We start from the raw sequence: 12,116 nt of genomic DNA, 5'->3' as shown, positions 1-12,116 counted from the left end.
TGAACATAAGAAAAGAAACTTTAACATTCAATACAATAGACAGTTATGCTTAGAAATACAGCAGTCTTCTTCCCTAGGTTATGCAGCAGCACATAGCTGGCTCCAGACTGCCTGAGCACATTTTTAGTCCATGGATGAACATAAGCAAACACTAAGGACCACAGCTTCATGACTACATCTGAAGACAGTATTCATAGCGGGGAAAAACCCAAACCAGCTCAAAACAAAACCTGCTTAGAAGTCTGTTCTCAGTATAACCCATACAGCGATGCCTGCCTATGCAGTCCAAAACCATAGGTCTGACTGAGTGATAATACTCCACTCATCCCACTGGAAAAAAAGATGCTGTTCTGAGCAGCTGTAGCCAAGTTCTCTGTACATGTGCCACAGCTTTTCTTGACAGGGAGCACTATCCCAGCACTGCTGGTTTGATGTTGGCACATGCACTTTTGCATTGATGAAAGTATGAAGAGAAACCTCAGAGGGCACCGTTAGGCTGGGTTTGGCCTCCAGACTTGGGGATAGATTTAGAAAGTAGAGGGACATGCAAGCTTTAAGCCTTCTTCTTCTACAGATCCTTATAAAGACATAGTACAACCCCAAAAATACACAATGAAGGTCTATCAAGGTAAGTACACCTCATCACTGTCTCATCAGCTTTACTACTGGTTGGGACAGTATTCATCCGGCTCAGTCAGCCTTCAGTGCACTGATAATAAGAAAACAAAGCTCCTCTGATTACAACTGATTAACTGATTCACATTCAGGCATCTGGCATTTATTTAGCAGAAACACAGGCCACCTTGTACTGACATAATCAATGGTAAAGACAGAAAGTTTGTAATGATGTCCATGCTGGATCTCTAACAACGCAGCTTTTTCATTAGGGAAGCAGGGCTCTGTCACCTAAACCAACATTACATAGCTATACACTGTCATCTTTCACCTGTCAACACACATTTAATTTATTGCTGATACCTCGTTTATGACTCTGCCCTGAAATCTGGAAGTACATGGTACTTATTATTTGTCAATGGCTAAAAACCTGGGGAGCAGACTGTACACTGTACTTGTTTTATCACTGTGTGGTCTCCTATTTTTGATCAGCATTCATCCTATTGGAGGCAAACCACATGTGTCCACAAGAGGTCATTCCAAGTCCAGTAGTCAAAGGTCATGATAAAAGACAAGCTTTCCTGTCTGAGGACACCACTGGGAAACGCATATTTGGTTTGGGATGTCAGGTCATCAATGGGACAAGATGCGGCTACAGGGCAGCCCTCTGCATCTGTCTACAGATTTGAGAATTAACTATTTCTTACGTTCAAAAGCCAGTGTCTTTCTCCTGATAGAGAGCTGAGCCTACTTAACAGGACAGATTCATCCGCTTGGGCTAATAACATAAGAAAGCATATATAAAGGGTTATTTTAACAAAAAAAAAAACAAACAACAAAGCATGCTGGCACACTTTGTCATTGGGTTTGCTTTGTTTGCATGGTTTGGGTTATTTGCTGTAGAGATGAGCAGTTGAGCATTTTTGCTGAATTATTCCCTGTGCCTACACACCCCAGACCAGCTGAAGCTGACACAAAGCCAGTTGATCTCCCATGCCATTCTGCCTGACTCAGACTAATGCAGAGCTACAACTGCAGTTTTGATATGTACTGCTAGCCAGGCATGACATCCTTAAGAGACGTAACGCCAGCATTTTGTCCTGTGCTTATGCAGGACAGTGGCAAAACTAGCTGATGACCCGTCTATGGCCTTACATTAGCTGGAAATTCCATATGCACAAAAGAAAATCCTGTAAAGATTATATAGCTATCTTAAGTTAATTTTGTCCTTTATACTGCAAAGTACCACTAAGTCTATGCATACAACCTTTCCACTTAGGGATACAGCCACCTCCTTTTGTGTGGAAAGACAGGTAAGAAAATTCAGGCTGCATCTCTCTCCACTGTATAATCCTCAAACAGTGGAAGACAGAAGGTGTTTTCAATAGTTTCAAAGAACATCTCTGGTGGCACGTAAGCAAACCAAACCTGGATCATGGTAGAAACAGTAGCTTTAACTACTGCACTGCCAAACTCTCTAATTGGTGTTCCCTCCCTCTATATTTGTAAAAAAAGAATTTCCTAAGTGAAACAGCACCTCTCACATACCCTTCATCTTTTTTCATACACAGCCTCATCTAAGCTGGAATGCAGCAGCTACTTGTCAGTGCATAGCAAAAAAACAGGTGTTCAAGGCAGCATCCTCCCTCTGCTTCCCCTTCCGCTTAGGTTGTATTTTTGCTTTCAAGCTATTGAAACTGTTTTTCCAGAAGATCTGCAAGGTCCACAACCGTGCAGATCATGCACCAACCAAGGCAGCTGTTCCATACTCATGACTATCTTCTTTGTGCGGTTAGCTGCCTGTTTATGCTCATCCAAACTGCACCAGCAGCAAGGCAAGAACTGGCCAGCTCACATTCCATTTCAGCCCATTGCAACTGCGTACTGAATGCAGCACAGTTTGTGTAGGAAAATAAAAAAGAACGCGGTCATATCTGCAACCCGTATCATGATGTCTCCCCTAAAAAAATGCATGTTAAAAACATCAGAAGATACCTATAATTGCTCTGAAGATCTCAAAAGTAAATAAATAAATGAAGGTAACAGCAAAGTACTTTGAAGCCTCAAAAAACTTATTTTCAACTGTTTACTTGATTTTGTAATGTTTGAAGAAATCACTACAGCTGACTCTTCAAGCCTTGAGGACGACGGTCTTTATCATCAAAGAGGGGGGGAATATGGAACAGTTGAAAGACATAAACTAGGATGCAGCTAACAGCAAAGCACTTAATAGGCTGATTAAAAGTCACCTGCAAAATGGCTCAAATGTGTAAGGACTGTTTCTGTGTTACAGTTCCAAGGCAGAAAACGAAAAATATTTATTGAACTAGTATCTTCAACTTGAAACTATAGCATGATCAGAGATACACTAACAGAGAGAGAAATTAAGATTACTATACAGTGGGAGTACGATGAAAAACACTTCCCTTTTCTCGCTCCTATTTCTTTGTGCATTTGCCAGCACACCCAATAATCAGGTTCCCTGACACCTTTCTGTTTCCAGCACTGGGTAACAGTGAAGACAGAAGAAAAACACTGATTCATAAAGGTAGCTAAAGTGGTGAAAAACAAAAGTATGACCTAGTGAATAGTAGCCCAATATCACTGACTTCAAAATAAGTATTCAAGTGTGAAACTCTATTATGAAAGACATTACAAATTCTCACTCCACCTCCTTCTCACACTGTTTATTACTCTTGCTTTTTAGAAGCAATAAAATGTCAATTCAGTGGATGGGTTCTCCATTAGGGGGTATAGCTCTTGCTTTTGGCTTACATGAGGGAGCAAAAGCATAAAGTACTCACTGTACAGATTTTCATTAATTTTCACTAATACTGTCCAAAAATAATAAAAACAAAAAACCCCACATGCATGCGGTGTCACCTGCACTGTTTGAATTTATCCTGTCTGCTTGCATCGGCAAAAGAGAAACACAGGAAATCAAAATCCATGTAAGCAAAAATCAAATATAGTGTTCTAAGACTGTGACCAGCATTTACAGTCAGGAGCCCCTTACAGCTGCCCCTTACAAATAACTCTGTTTAAATGAAGAAAAAGCATTTCCTACATTTTTCTTTTTTTTAGTCTCTTTTAGCTGAGAATTATTCTTTGAGCTTTTTGAAAAGTGGTGTTGAGACCTGACAACCTTTCCTTTCAAGAGTCAAGCACAGCATCACTCAACCGCACGTCAAAGCATCACCTTTCTATGCTATAAAGGTTTTCTTTATTTGCACATGTACCAGTATGTATTTTTGTTTTACTCTTTAGTCATAGACTCGTGACACTCCATCTCTGTAGGTGAGTCACTGATGCCATTCATGGAATGGTCTTTTACTGTGAGTTCCCTGCAGGCTAAATTATACCACGGTGAAGAAAGGGCAAAAGTGTGCCTGTCTTCATGAAGAGGCAGACACCTGAGGATTTTGCAGATGCTTTTCCTAAAATGTGTTCCAAACACTTTAAAGAAATTTTTTCAGAAACAAAGCTGCAGAAAAATATTATAAAGTACCACATGACAAGAATGACAATCTTCAAAAAAAGCCACTGGCATCAGCTGAGCAGCATGTTTCTAACACAGACAGAGGACAAACCATGCATTTCAAAACCTCAGTTCCTCCTTATAAAATGAAACACGTTTAATAATTTGTTGTTTAGTCTATACTAGGTATATAACTAGTTCATTGAAAGAAACAATGAATATGGGCACAGATCCCAGACCTTCTCCAGAGGTCCACTTGTTTTAGCAATGCATCTGGACATATTTATAATAAGATTTTTTTGAAGTGTTTAATTGCATCAAACCCCTGTAATGAAAATTCTGTATTACTAATTTGTCTAAGAATAAATTGTAGGCACCTGGCCTTCTCTGGAATTTGCCTCTTTTCTTCCAGAAAAATATCTGCAAGTTACAAAACTCTGAGATCTCCACAGAGATCTGACAGAATGAACATTAAATAAGACCAACAAGGAATCCAACTGCTGCTACATTACCACCACTGGCTGCGTCAAAAAAAGCATTCTACAATTTCTGTACTCACAAAATGAGTTTGTGGGGCAGCCTTGACTGAGCTAGGAGGAGGAGGCCGAATATACTGAGAATACAGTATCAGAGCACTGGATTTCAGTTTCCCATTGGTTACCCCATAATTTCCATTAGCAGTTAGTTTAGTAATCATACACCCTGCCCCCCACCAACTCAGCATTTCCACTTGGTTCAGCCTTTGAAGGACTTACTCCAGATCATGTATTTTACCAGCTTTCATTATCTAGCATGAGCTCTGTCTGTGCAATACCAACTATTTTCTGCCAAAAAGACAAACCGCAATACAACTGTACTATTCTGCCTGTCTCAACGTTTGAATTTACTAAGCCTGACAGATCGTTAGACTTCATTACTGGCAAAATATTTCAATAGCGTGATAGCCACAACTGAAGCAGTTTCCTTAGGCTGTTCATTTTAGAGCTTATCACAGAGGGGCTGAAGCTCAAGGACTGCAGACGTGTCCAGATCAAGCTCAGCATGTCCTGAGATGGGAAGACAGAACTACACTCTTATTCCTGTTTTGGTTTAAGTCATGTTTATTTCTAAAGTTCACTGTACTCAAAATGCCCAGAATTTTCATCAAAGATCTATGTCCTGCAGGAGGTTCACAGCCTTGCCCTAAGCCACTTGCCCAAATAAGAACTACTAGTTTATGAAGCAATTGTACAATTGAACTTCTGCTGCTAGATATGTTTATCTACATTAGAAGGTATGACATCTAGAGCCACAATGTGATTTAGTTCCAAACTTGACTTTGCTGTCTCCTATTAAAAATCAACAATAATCCATCTACAATGCAGGATAAGTTTTCTTTCCCTGATGGCGGATAGTTGTTATGTCAATGAAGGAAACTTCTTCTCTGCAGGTTTCACTTAAAACACTGGCTCATAAAAAAAAAAAAAAAAACAAACAAAAAACCCCAAAAAAACCCCAACCACAACAAACAAAAAACCCTCCAACAAACCACTTCCTAATGAGCAGCTTACTGATATTTGTTGCCAAATTATATATTTTACTCATTTTTTCGGCAAGGCTGAATTGCTCACTTTTCTCTTGCTGCCCTCAGGAACAAACAGGATGCTCAGTAAGCTAACAGACTGCTGACAAGGGGAAAAAGATCTAGTGCCCCAGAATCCATCAACTGTATGTGCTAGGGTGTTTGTAAGTATGGTTCTGACCATATATCACAAGAAATAAATCATTTGTGTATACACCTATCCTGAATAATTTGATGCAATTCAGCGTGCAGACCCTCTTTTCACAAAGTTAGTGTGCACAAGTTCATCCAATTCTTCTGTCCAGTCTAAATGAAATCCAGAAACTCTCTGTAGTGCTCAGCATACTCTTTATGAACTTTCACACGCAACTGGCAAAAACTAGACCTTCAAGGAAATGTTGATTTTTATCAGTGAAGAAACTGTAGTAATGACAAAGACCAGGTGTTTACGGCTGTGGCATCTCACCCCAGTTCTGAGAGCTGTGCCTAAGCAACAGCTTGTACCAGCAGAGAACTACATGCTTAATCTTTTACCACTGCAGATGGGACTTAAAAATAGTATCAGAAAAGAATAGAAAGCACTAATTTTCAAATCCTTGCATTCAACATTCTGGCTTTTTTTTTTTTTTTTTTAAAAAGTACAAGTTTTGCTTTCTCTAATTCCAAACTGACAGAGCTGAGAGCAAATTAATAACGCAATAGGCAGCACACAGACTAAATTATATCATTTTAGACTCTTATCCAAATACCATGTTAGCTTACCTGGGGATTTTTAAATAAAGCGTATTTTTCACTTTTTTCCAAAAACAGAATCTTATTCTCAGTGTCTCGAGTCCAGTCTGATAACACTTCAACAACATTTTCATGGTCTTCAAAAAACCTTTCTGGAGAGACAGAAAAGATAATGTAAGACTGTTCTGGTTTCGGCTGGGATAGAGTTAATCTTCTTCCTAGTAGCCAGTACAGTGCTGTGTTTTGGATTTAGTATGAGAATAATGTTGATAACAGACTGATGTTTGAGTTGTTGCTAAGTAGTGTTTACACTACGTCAAGGACTTTTCAGCTTCCCATGCCCTGCCAGGTGCACAAGAAGCTCGAAGGAGCACAGCCAGAACAGCTGACCCGAACTGGCCAAAGGGATATTCCGTACTGTATGACGTCACGTTCAGTATATAAACTGGGGGGAGTTGGCTGGGGCATTGGTCAGCGGGTGGTGAGTGTTTGCATCACTTGTTTTTCCTGGGTTTTGTTCCTTTCTCTTTTTTGTTGTTTCCATTTTCACTACAATTTTTAGTAGTATTATTATTATCACTAGTAGTGCCTTCTGCAGCTCTGGCAGGCTCCTGAATTCCTCCTGCATCTCTGGGCTGTTGCCCAAAGACTGCAAAGGATGGAAATGGTGACCCCCTAGGAGTAGATGGTTACATCCATGTCTCTCAATGGCTTCCTGCTTTTGTTGGCTTTTGGTTTTTTAAGGTTTGCAGTATCGCTGGAGGGAGTTACATATTCACTTTGGCTACTGTATTAGAAAAAATAGTAGAAAACTTATTTCATGTCTTTTTACTTATTGGAATAAGTGGAAAATTGCTTTTTGTCAGCAGGAAGAATTCTATACACTGAAAAGAAAATGTTTTGTTTCAAGCAAATGTATTTAAACACAGAAATGGCAAAACAGAGGAAATAGGAAGACAGACTGAGAACTGATGTGAAGTTTCATTCAGCATCTCTGTAGTTAAAAACCTCACCAGAGATGTGGGAGACCTAGTGTCAGTTCTCTCTCTTCCTGAGCTAATCTGAACCTGGATCCTCCACCCAGGAAAGCCACAGGGTATGCTGAGGTTAGGTAAGCCTTCCCTCTTCTTCAGTTACACTTGTATAAAGTAGCTGAACAATCACATAAATCCACTTTGGAAGGAAAAGGAATTGAGCAAAATTTGACAGGTAATTTTGGAAGGACCCAAACTGCATTCTTCTACAAATTCAATCTTGGGGAAGGGAATTGACCCAGCTCCAATTTTCAGTATGATTTTGGCAGTCCTCTGGGAACAGCTGTACTCCCATTTCAGTGGTCTGTGGTGATCACAACTTTTAATGGCCTACATTGGCCTACATTTGTAGTGTTAAAGAAATAACACTACTTGTTACTTTTGACAAGGGTTCAGTGTGTCCCATCAAAATGAAATTTTGTTAATGAATTAAATTCACAAAATGAGATTAGCTTCAGGGCCAGTTCACATGTACACAGTAACTTTTAACAGCACAAGCAACGTAACACTTTTCATTTAGCAGATGATACTTCTGCAATATACTGGAAATATAAAGCACTTTATAGAACCCAATTAACATTTTGAAGGGTAAAACAGTATCTTATAGTCCAGGATAAACGTAAAATAATTTTCAGGTCATAACACTACTTATTTAACACTGATTTTTGCCACATATATTTTGTTTGTTCGTTTCCAGTACCAGGCTCTTCTTGTATAAAAGGTATGATCTTACCATCCTCAGGAGGGTCTTTTTGGTAATTATTGTTACAAAAAAGCCTGTCAAATCTGGATGTCTATTAAAAGACAATACGCTTTTTTGCAAAATACATGGTGGTATGTACAGCCCAGTATTATATCACCACCTTGCTATTGAGATTATCTGTGATATTTAACATTCAATTAATCTAAAACTGTAGTTTATTCTATTTGCAATGATCATCTTTCAAAATAACAGTATATATAAAGATACTCTGTCAAGGATCTTCTGATATAAAACTAGCTTGGACTTTCAGTTCAGCCTGAAATATTTGCTGCTCAGATTTTCTTGTTAAAGTAAATGTGATTTTATTCTCTTGAATACTAACATGGAAAGCAGGCAGAAAAGGAGAGAACAGGAAAGTCTGTCTTCTAAGCACACTGATAGTAATAGAGCTATCTAGAACTGCCAAGAAGTATACTGACAAGAATAAATAATAGTTCACATTGTTTTGATTTTGAACAATATTTACTGCATGTTGCTGTGCACTGGAAGCAGAAGAAGGAATATGCACCATTCCATCCGCATTGAAATTCCCTTCTGCAAACAAAGCCTCCATTCCCAGCTGATTTGGACCTGGTGATAGACCTCTGCATCAGGTGTTCATAGACTTTTTCTTTTTTCCTGAGCCAACTAATGATTTATTTCCTTTCCTTCTTTTCTTCTGTCATGGCTTTTACAATAGTTTTTATTTTTTATGAGAACAATTTCCTAATTGCTAATCCAAACCCAAACCAACCTAACCCAACCCAAAGCATCTATCATTAGCTGGGACTGAAGCAGCACAAGTAATTTTTACATACCAAAAAAAAAGTCTAACCATTAACCCCAATGTTTGTAGCATATGATCTCCCTGATGCCTTCAGTTTTAATTTTGTAATGGGGAATTCAAAATGTCTATCCAGATTATGAAGAAACACAAGTACATTCTCTTTAATGATTATGGAGACTCAGAAAACAGTCTGCTTATATGCTGTCATCCTAACACTCAGAAATGTTTGTGCAAGTCACACTAGACCAGAGGGAACAATTTTCCAAGACAAGAAAACACTCTAAAATTATTCAAAATGACATTTGTGACATTTCTAGGGTCTAATGACATTTCCAATCTTTCCTTAGTTGAGATCAGCAGGTATAAAAGAATGCAGCAACATTGTTTCATGTACCATCTTAATAGAGTGGAAAAAACAGATTGGCAGTTAAAGTGTCTGCCACTCTTGCAAGCAGGTGAATACCTCCTTGCTCATGAGCAGTCAGGCTTTTTCCAGCTATTTTTACATTTCTTTGTTTTAGTTTAGCAGGATGATTATTCCTGGGCTCTTTTAAAGTGCAATACTGATATTTAACTTTTGTTGTGCATTTTTACATCTCTGCTGGGAGTCTGTAAACTGAAAATGCTAACGGCTGTTTGACAGTTTCCCATTTCTCTAGGTCAAATGCAACCCTGGAAGAAAGTTGTGGCAATTCTCCTTTTCCTTTTGATGTAAATACCTTCGCAGCCTGGACAATAAAAAGATTCTGAAATAACTCACAATTAGAGAATACTCCATTCTTAATTAGGCCTTGAAGCCTTTTTGAAACAAACCCCATTAAGTTGCACCAAACAATACATAAGTTTTGTACAGCTGTTTCCTAGGGACCTAGAAGCCCGGTTAGTTACTTCCTGAACCATAAGGTACCACCAGAACCAGTGGTACCACCATAAGGTACCACTGCAGCCCCATCAGAGAGCAATACTCCGTTCACAAATACACTTAAGAAAATGTCTGTCACAAGTAAGAAGCATTAGAAATTACTGTAATGCTCTCAGTCAGTCTTGTTTAATTACAACATTTGTTTGGCCAGTATGTAATAGCCTGCCGACAGCACTTCGGCACTGCATCCTCTCTTCAAAGAGTAGAGTACTGGTGTGTTTGGGTCTGTCACTGCCTTAACAAACACAGTGAAATTCACATGGCCCCTTCATTCTGTGTAAAATAATGGAAATGGTGGTGGGCAAGGAGCCTTCTGCAGCTTACGTCACAGATGAATGGAAGACTTGCTTCTACAGCAAGAACAGCCCAAAGACTCCTGCGGCATCCCTCAGCTTAGAGACTGTGATGTTCCAAAACCAGTGGACGCACAGGCAGCAGAAATGTTATTATTGTTTCAAGACTACCAATAGCACAGGATGCACTGTATCTATTTGCTGTTTGCTCTGTCACTACGCCACTTACCAATTTGCAGCTCTGGGTACATTTCATACAGACACCAGTCAACGTTGCAGTCGCAATGGGTTTTCTCAAAGAGATTGTCTAAAACATCCCGTGTCACCTGACGCTCATCCACCATTAGTGACTTTGTGCTGTTATCGTACATGTGCACCTTGACAACAAGCTGGGTACAGAGTCACAGAAGAGTCAGTTAATTTCAGAAGCAAGTAAAAGGCTAGTCTGAATCTGCTAACACAGATAAGAAAGATTAAGGCTGAAGGTTATTACTGATTCAAAGGCACCCTGTCCCACAGTGAGCTGAGGGAATAAAATAGCTTGGAAGGTTTTACATTATATCGTCACCAAAATAAAGACCTTTTCTCAAAAAAGGAAATTCAACCTTGTCCTGTGCACAACTTCAGGAAATGTGAAATTACTATGAAAAAAAAAAAGCAGAAGTTACTCTTCTCTAAATCTACTAGATGCGCGATTAAGGAAAATGCTTGATAGGGAAGCCAAGTACAAAAGGACAGTCTGTCCTTAATGCAAGCTAGAAATGCCCAAAGTTTCGTTTTAAATTAGAAAAAGAATGGAAGAATCTTGCCATGCCAACAGACTAACCTGAAATCAGATTGTAATAAGAAGGGCAGTAGTCCAACACCCATCAATAAGCAAACAGATGAGTTACTTATATTGACCACATTAACCTAAGACACTCATTATTTCTTCATATTGTGAAGGATTTGTTACAGAAACAATGCACACTTTTTTTCAGAGAGGAACAATGCAAGAAAACGCTGAAGTATATAAAATGGGATAAAGAACTGCAAATACTTAAAAAGGAAAATCCTTAAAATGTTGTATTGGTACTGAAAACAGAAGAAAAATTGTCTGCAGGATCTGCACATGGAAACTGGAACTAAACTGGTGAATTGGAAGACTTCTCCATATAGTCTTGTTTAAATAGCTTCTTATTTTTAAATGCTTGCATAAGAAGCTTTCATGCTACAGAGAAAACCTCTGTTAAAGATCAGGAAGAAGCAGAGACTGATGATCGCCAAGAGAAAATCTATGCCATCTCTGAAAAGTAAAAGCAAATGTAACAAAAAAGTGAACTTGCTTTTATTCCAACACTTGTATCTTCCTTTCTAAAATAAGCAACTGAGCTCTAGTGCAGATTATAGAGAAAAAGAAATGTACATGCATAACCTACAGCATGTCTGGGGAAAAAAGGTATTTTTGTCTGGTTATAGTTGACTGCTCAGAAACGTGCATGCAGCTTCCTTCTTCACAGAACCACAGAATGTTTGAGATTGGAAGGCACCTCTGGAGGTCGTCCAGTCCGATCTCCTGCTCAAGCAGGGCCACCTACAGTCCACTGTCCAGGACCCTGTCCAGATGGCTTTTGAGTATCTCCAAGGAGGGAGACTCCACAACCTCCCTGGGAAATCTGTGCCAGTGCTCACCCACCCTCACCTTGAAAAAGTGATTCCTGATGTTCAGATAGAATCTCCTGTGTTTCAGTTTGTGCCCATTCCCTCTGGCCCTGTCACTGGGCACCACTGAAAAGTGCCTGGCTCCATCCTCTTTGCACCCTCCCTTCAGCTATTTCTACAGATTGACAAGATCCCTCTGGAGCCTTCTCTTCTCTAGGTTACATAGTCCCAGCTGTCTCAGCCTTTCCTCACAGGAGAGATTATCCAGTTCCTTAATCATCTTTGTGGACCTTCATTCATTGGGATGGAAC

At 39.3% G+C, this 12,116-nt stretch overlaps 1 protein-coding gene across 2 annotated transcripts in view; it reads right to left on the bottom strand.

The window, feature by feature from the left end:
* APBB1IP (amyloid beta precursor protein binding family B member 1 interacting protein) overlaps positions 1–12,116 on the bottom strand; it is a 70,988-nt gene that overhangs the window by 28,430 nt on the left and 30,442 nt on the right. For both annotated transcript variants that reach the window (XM_064444856.1, XM_064444855.1), the window contains exons 6-7: positions 10,394–10,553; positions 6,417–6,538 (exon numbers count right to left, since the gene is read on the bottom strand). In XM_064444856.1, the coding sequence (XP_064300926.1) occupies positions 6,417–6,538; positions 10,394–10,553 (282 nt within the window). The remainder of the gene's footprint in view (positions 1–6,416; positions 6,539–10,393; positions 10,554–12,116) is intronic.

This window comes from Phalacrocorax carbo, chromosome 2 (genome assembly GCF_963921805.1).
Source record: "Phalacrocorax carbo chromosome 2, bPhaCar2.1, whole genome shotgun sequence".
Taxonomy (NCBI): Eukaryota; Metazoa; Chordata; class Aves; order Suliformes; family Phalacrocoracidae; genus Phalacrocorax; species Phalacrocorax carbo.
This window is presented reverse-complemented; position numbering and strand designations above follow the sequence as displayed.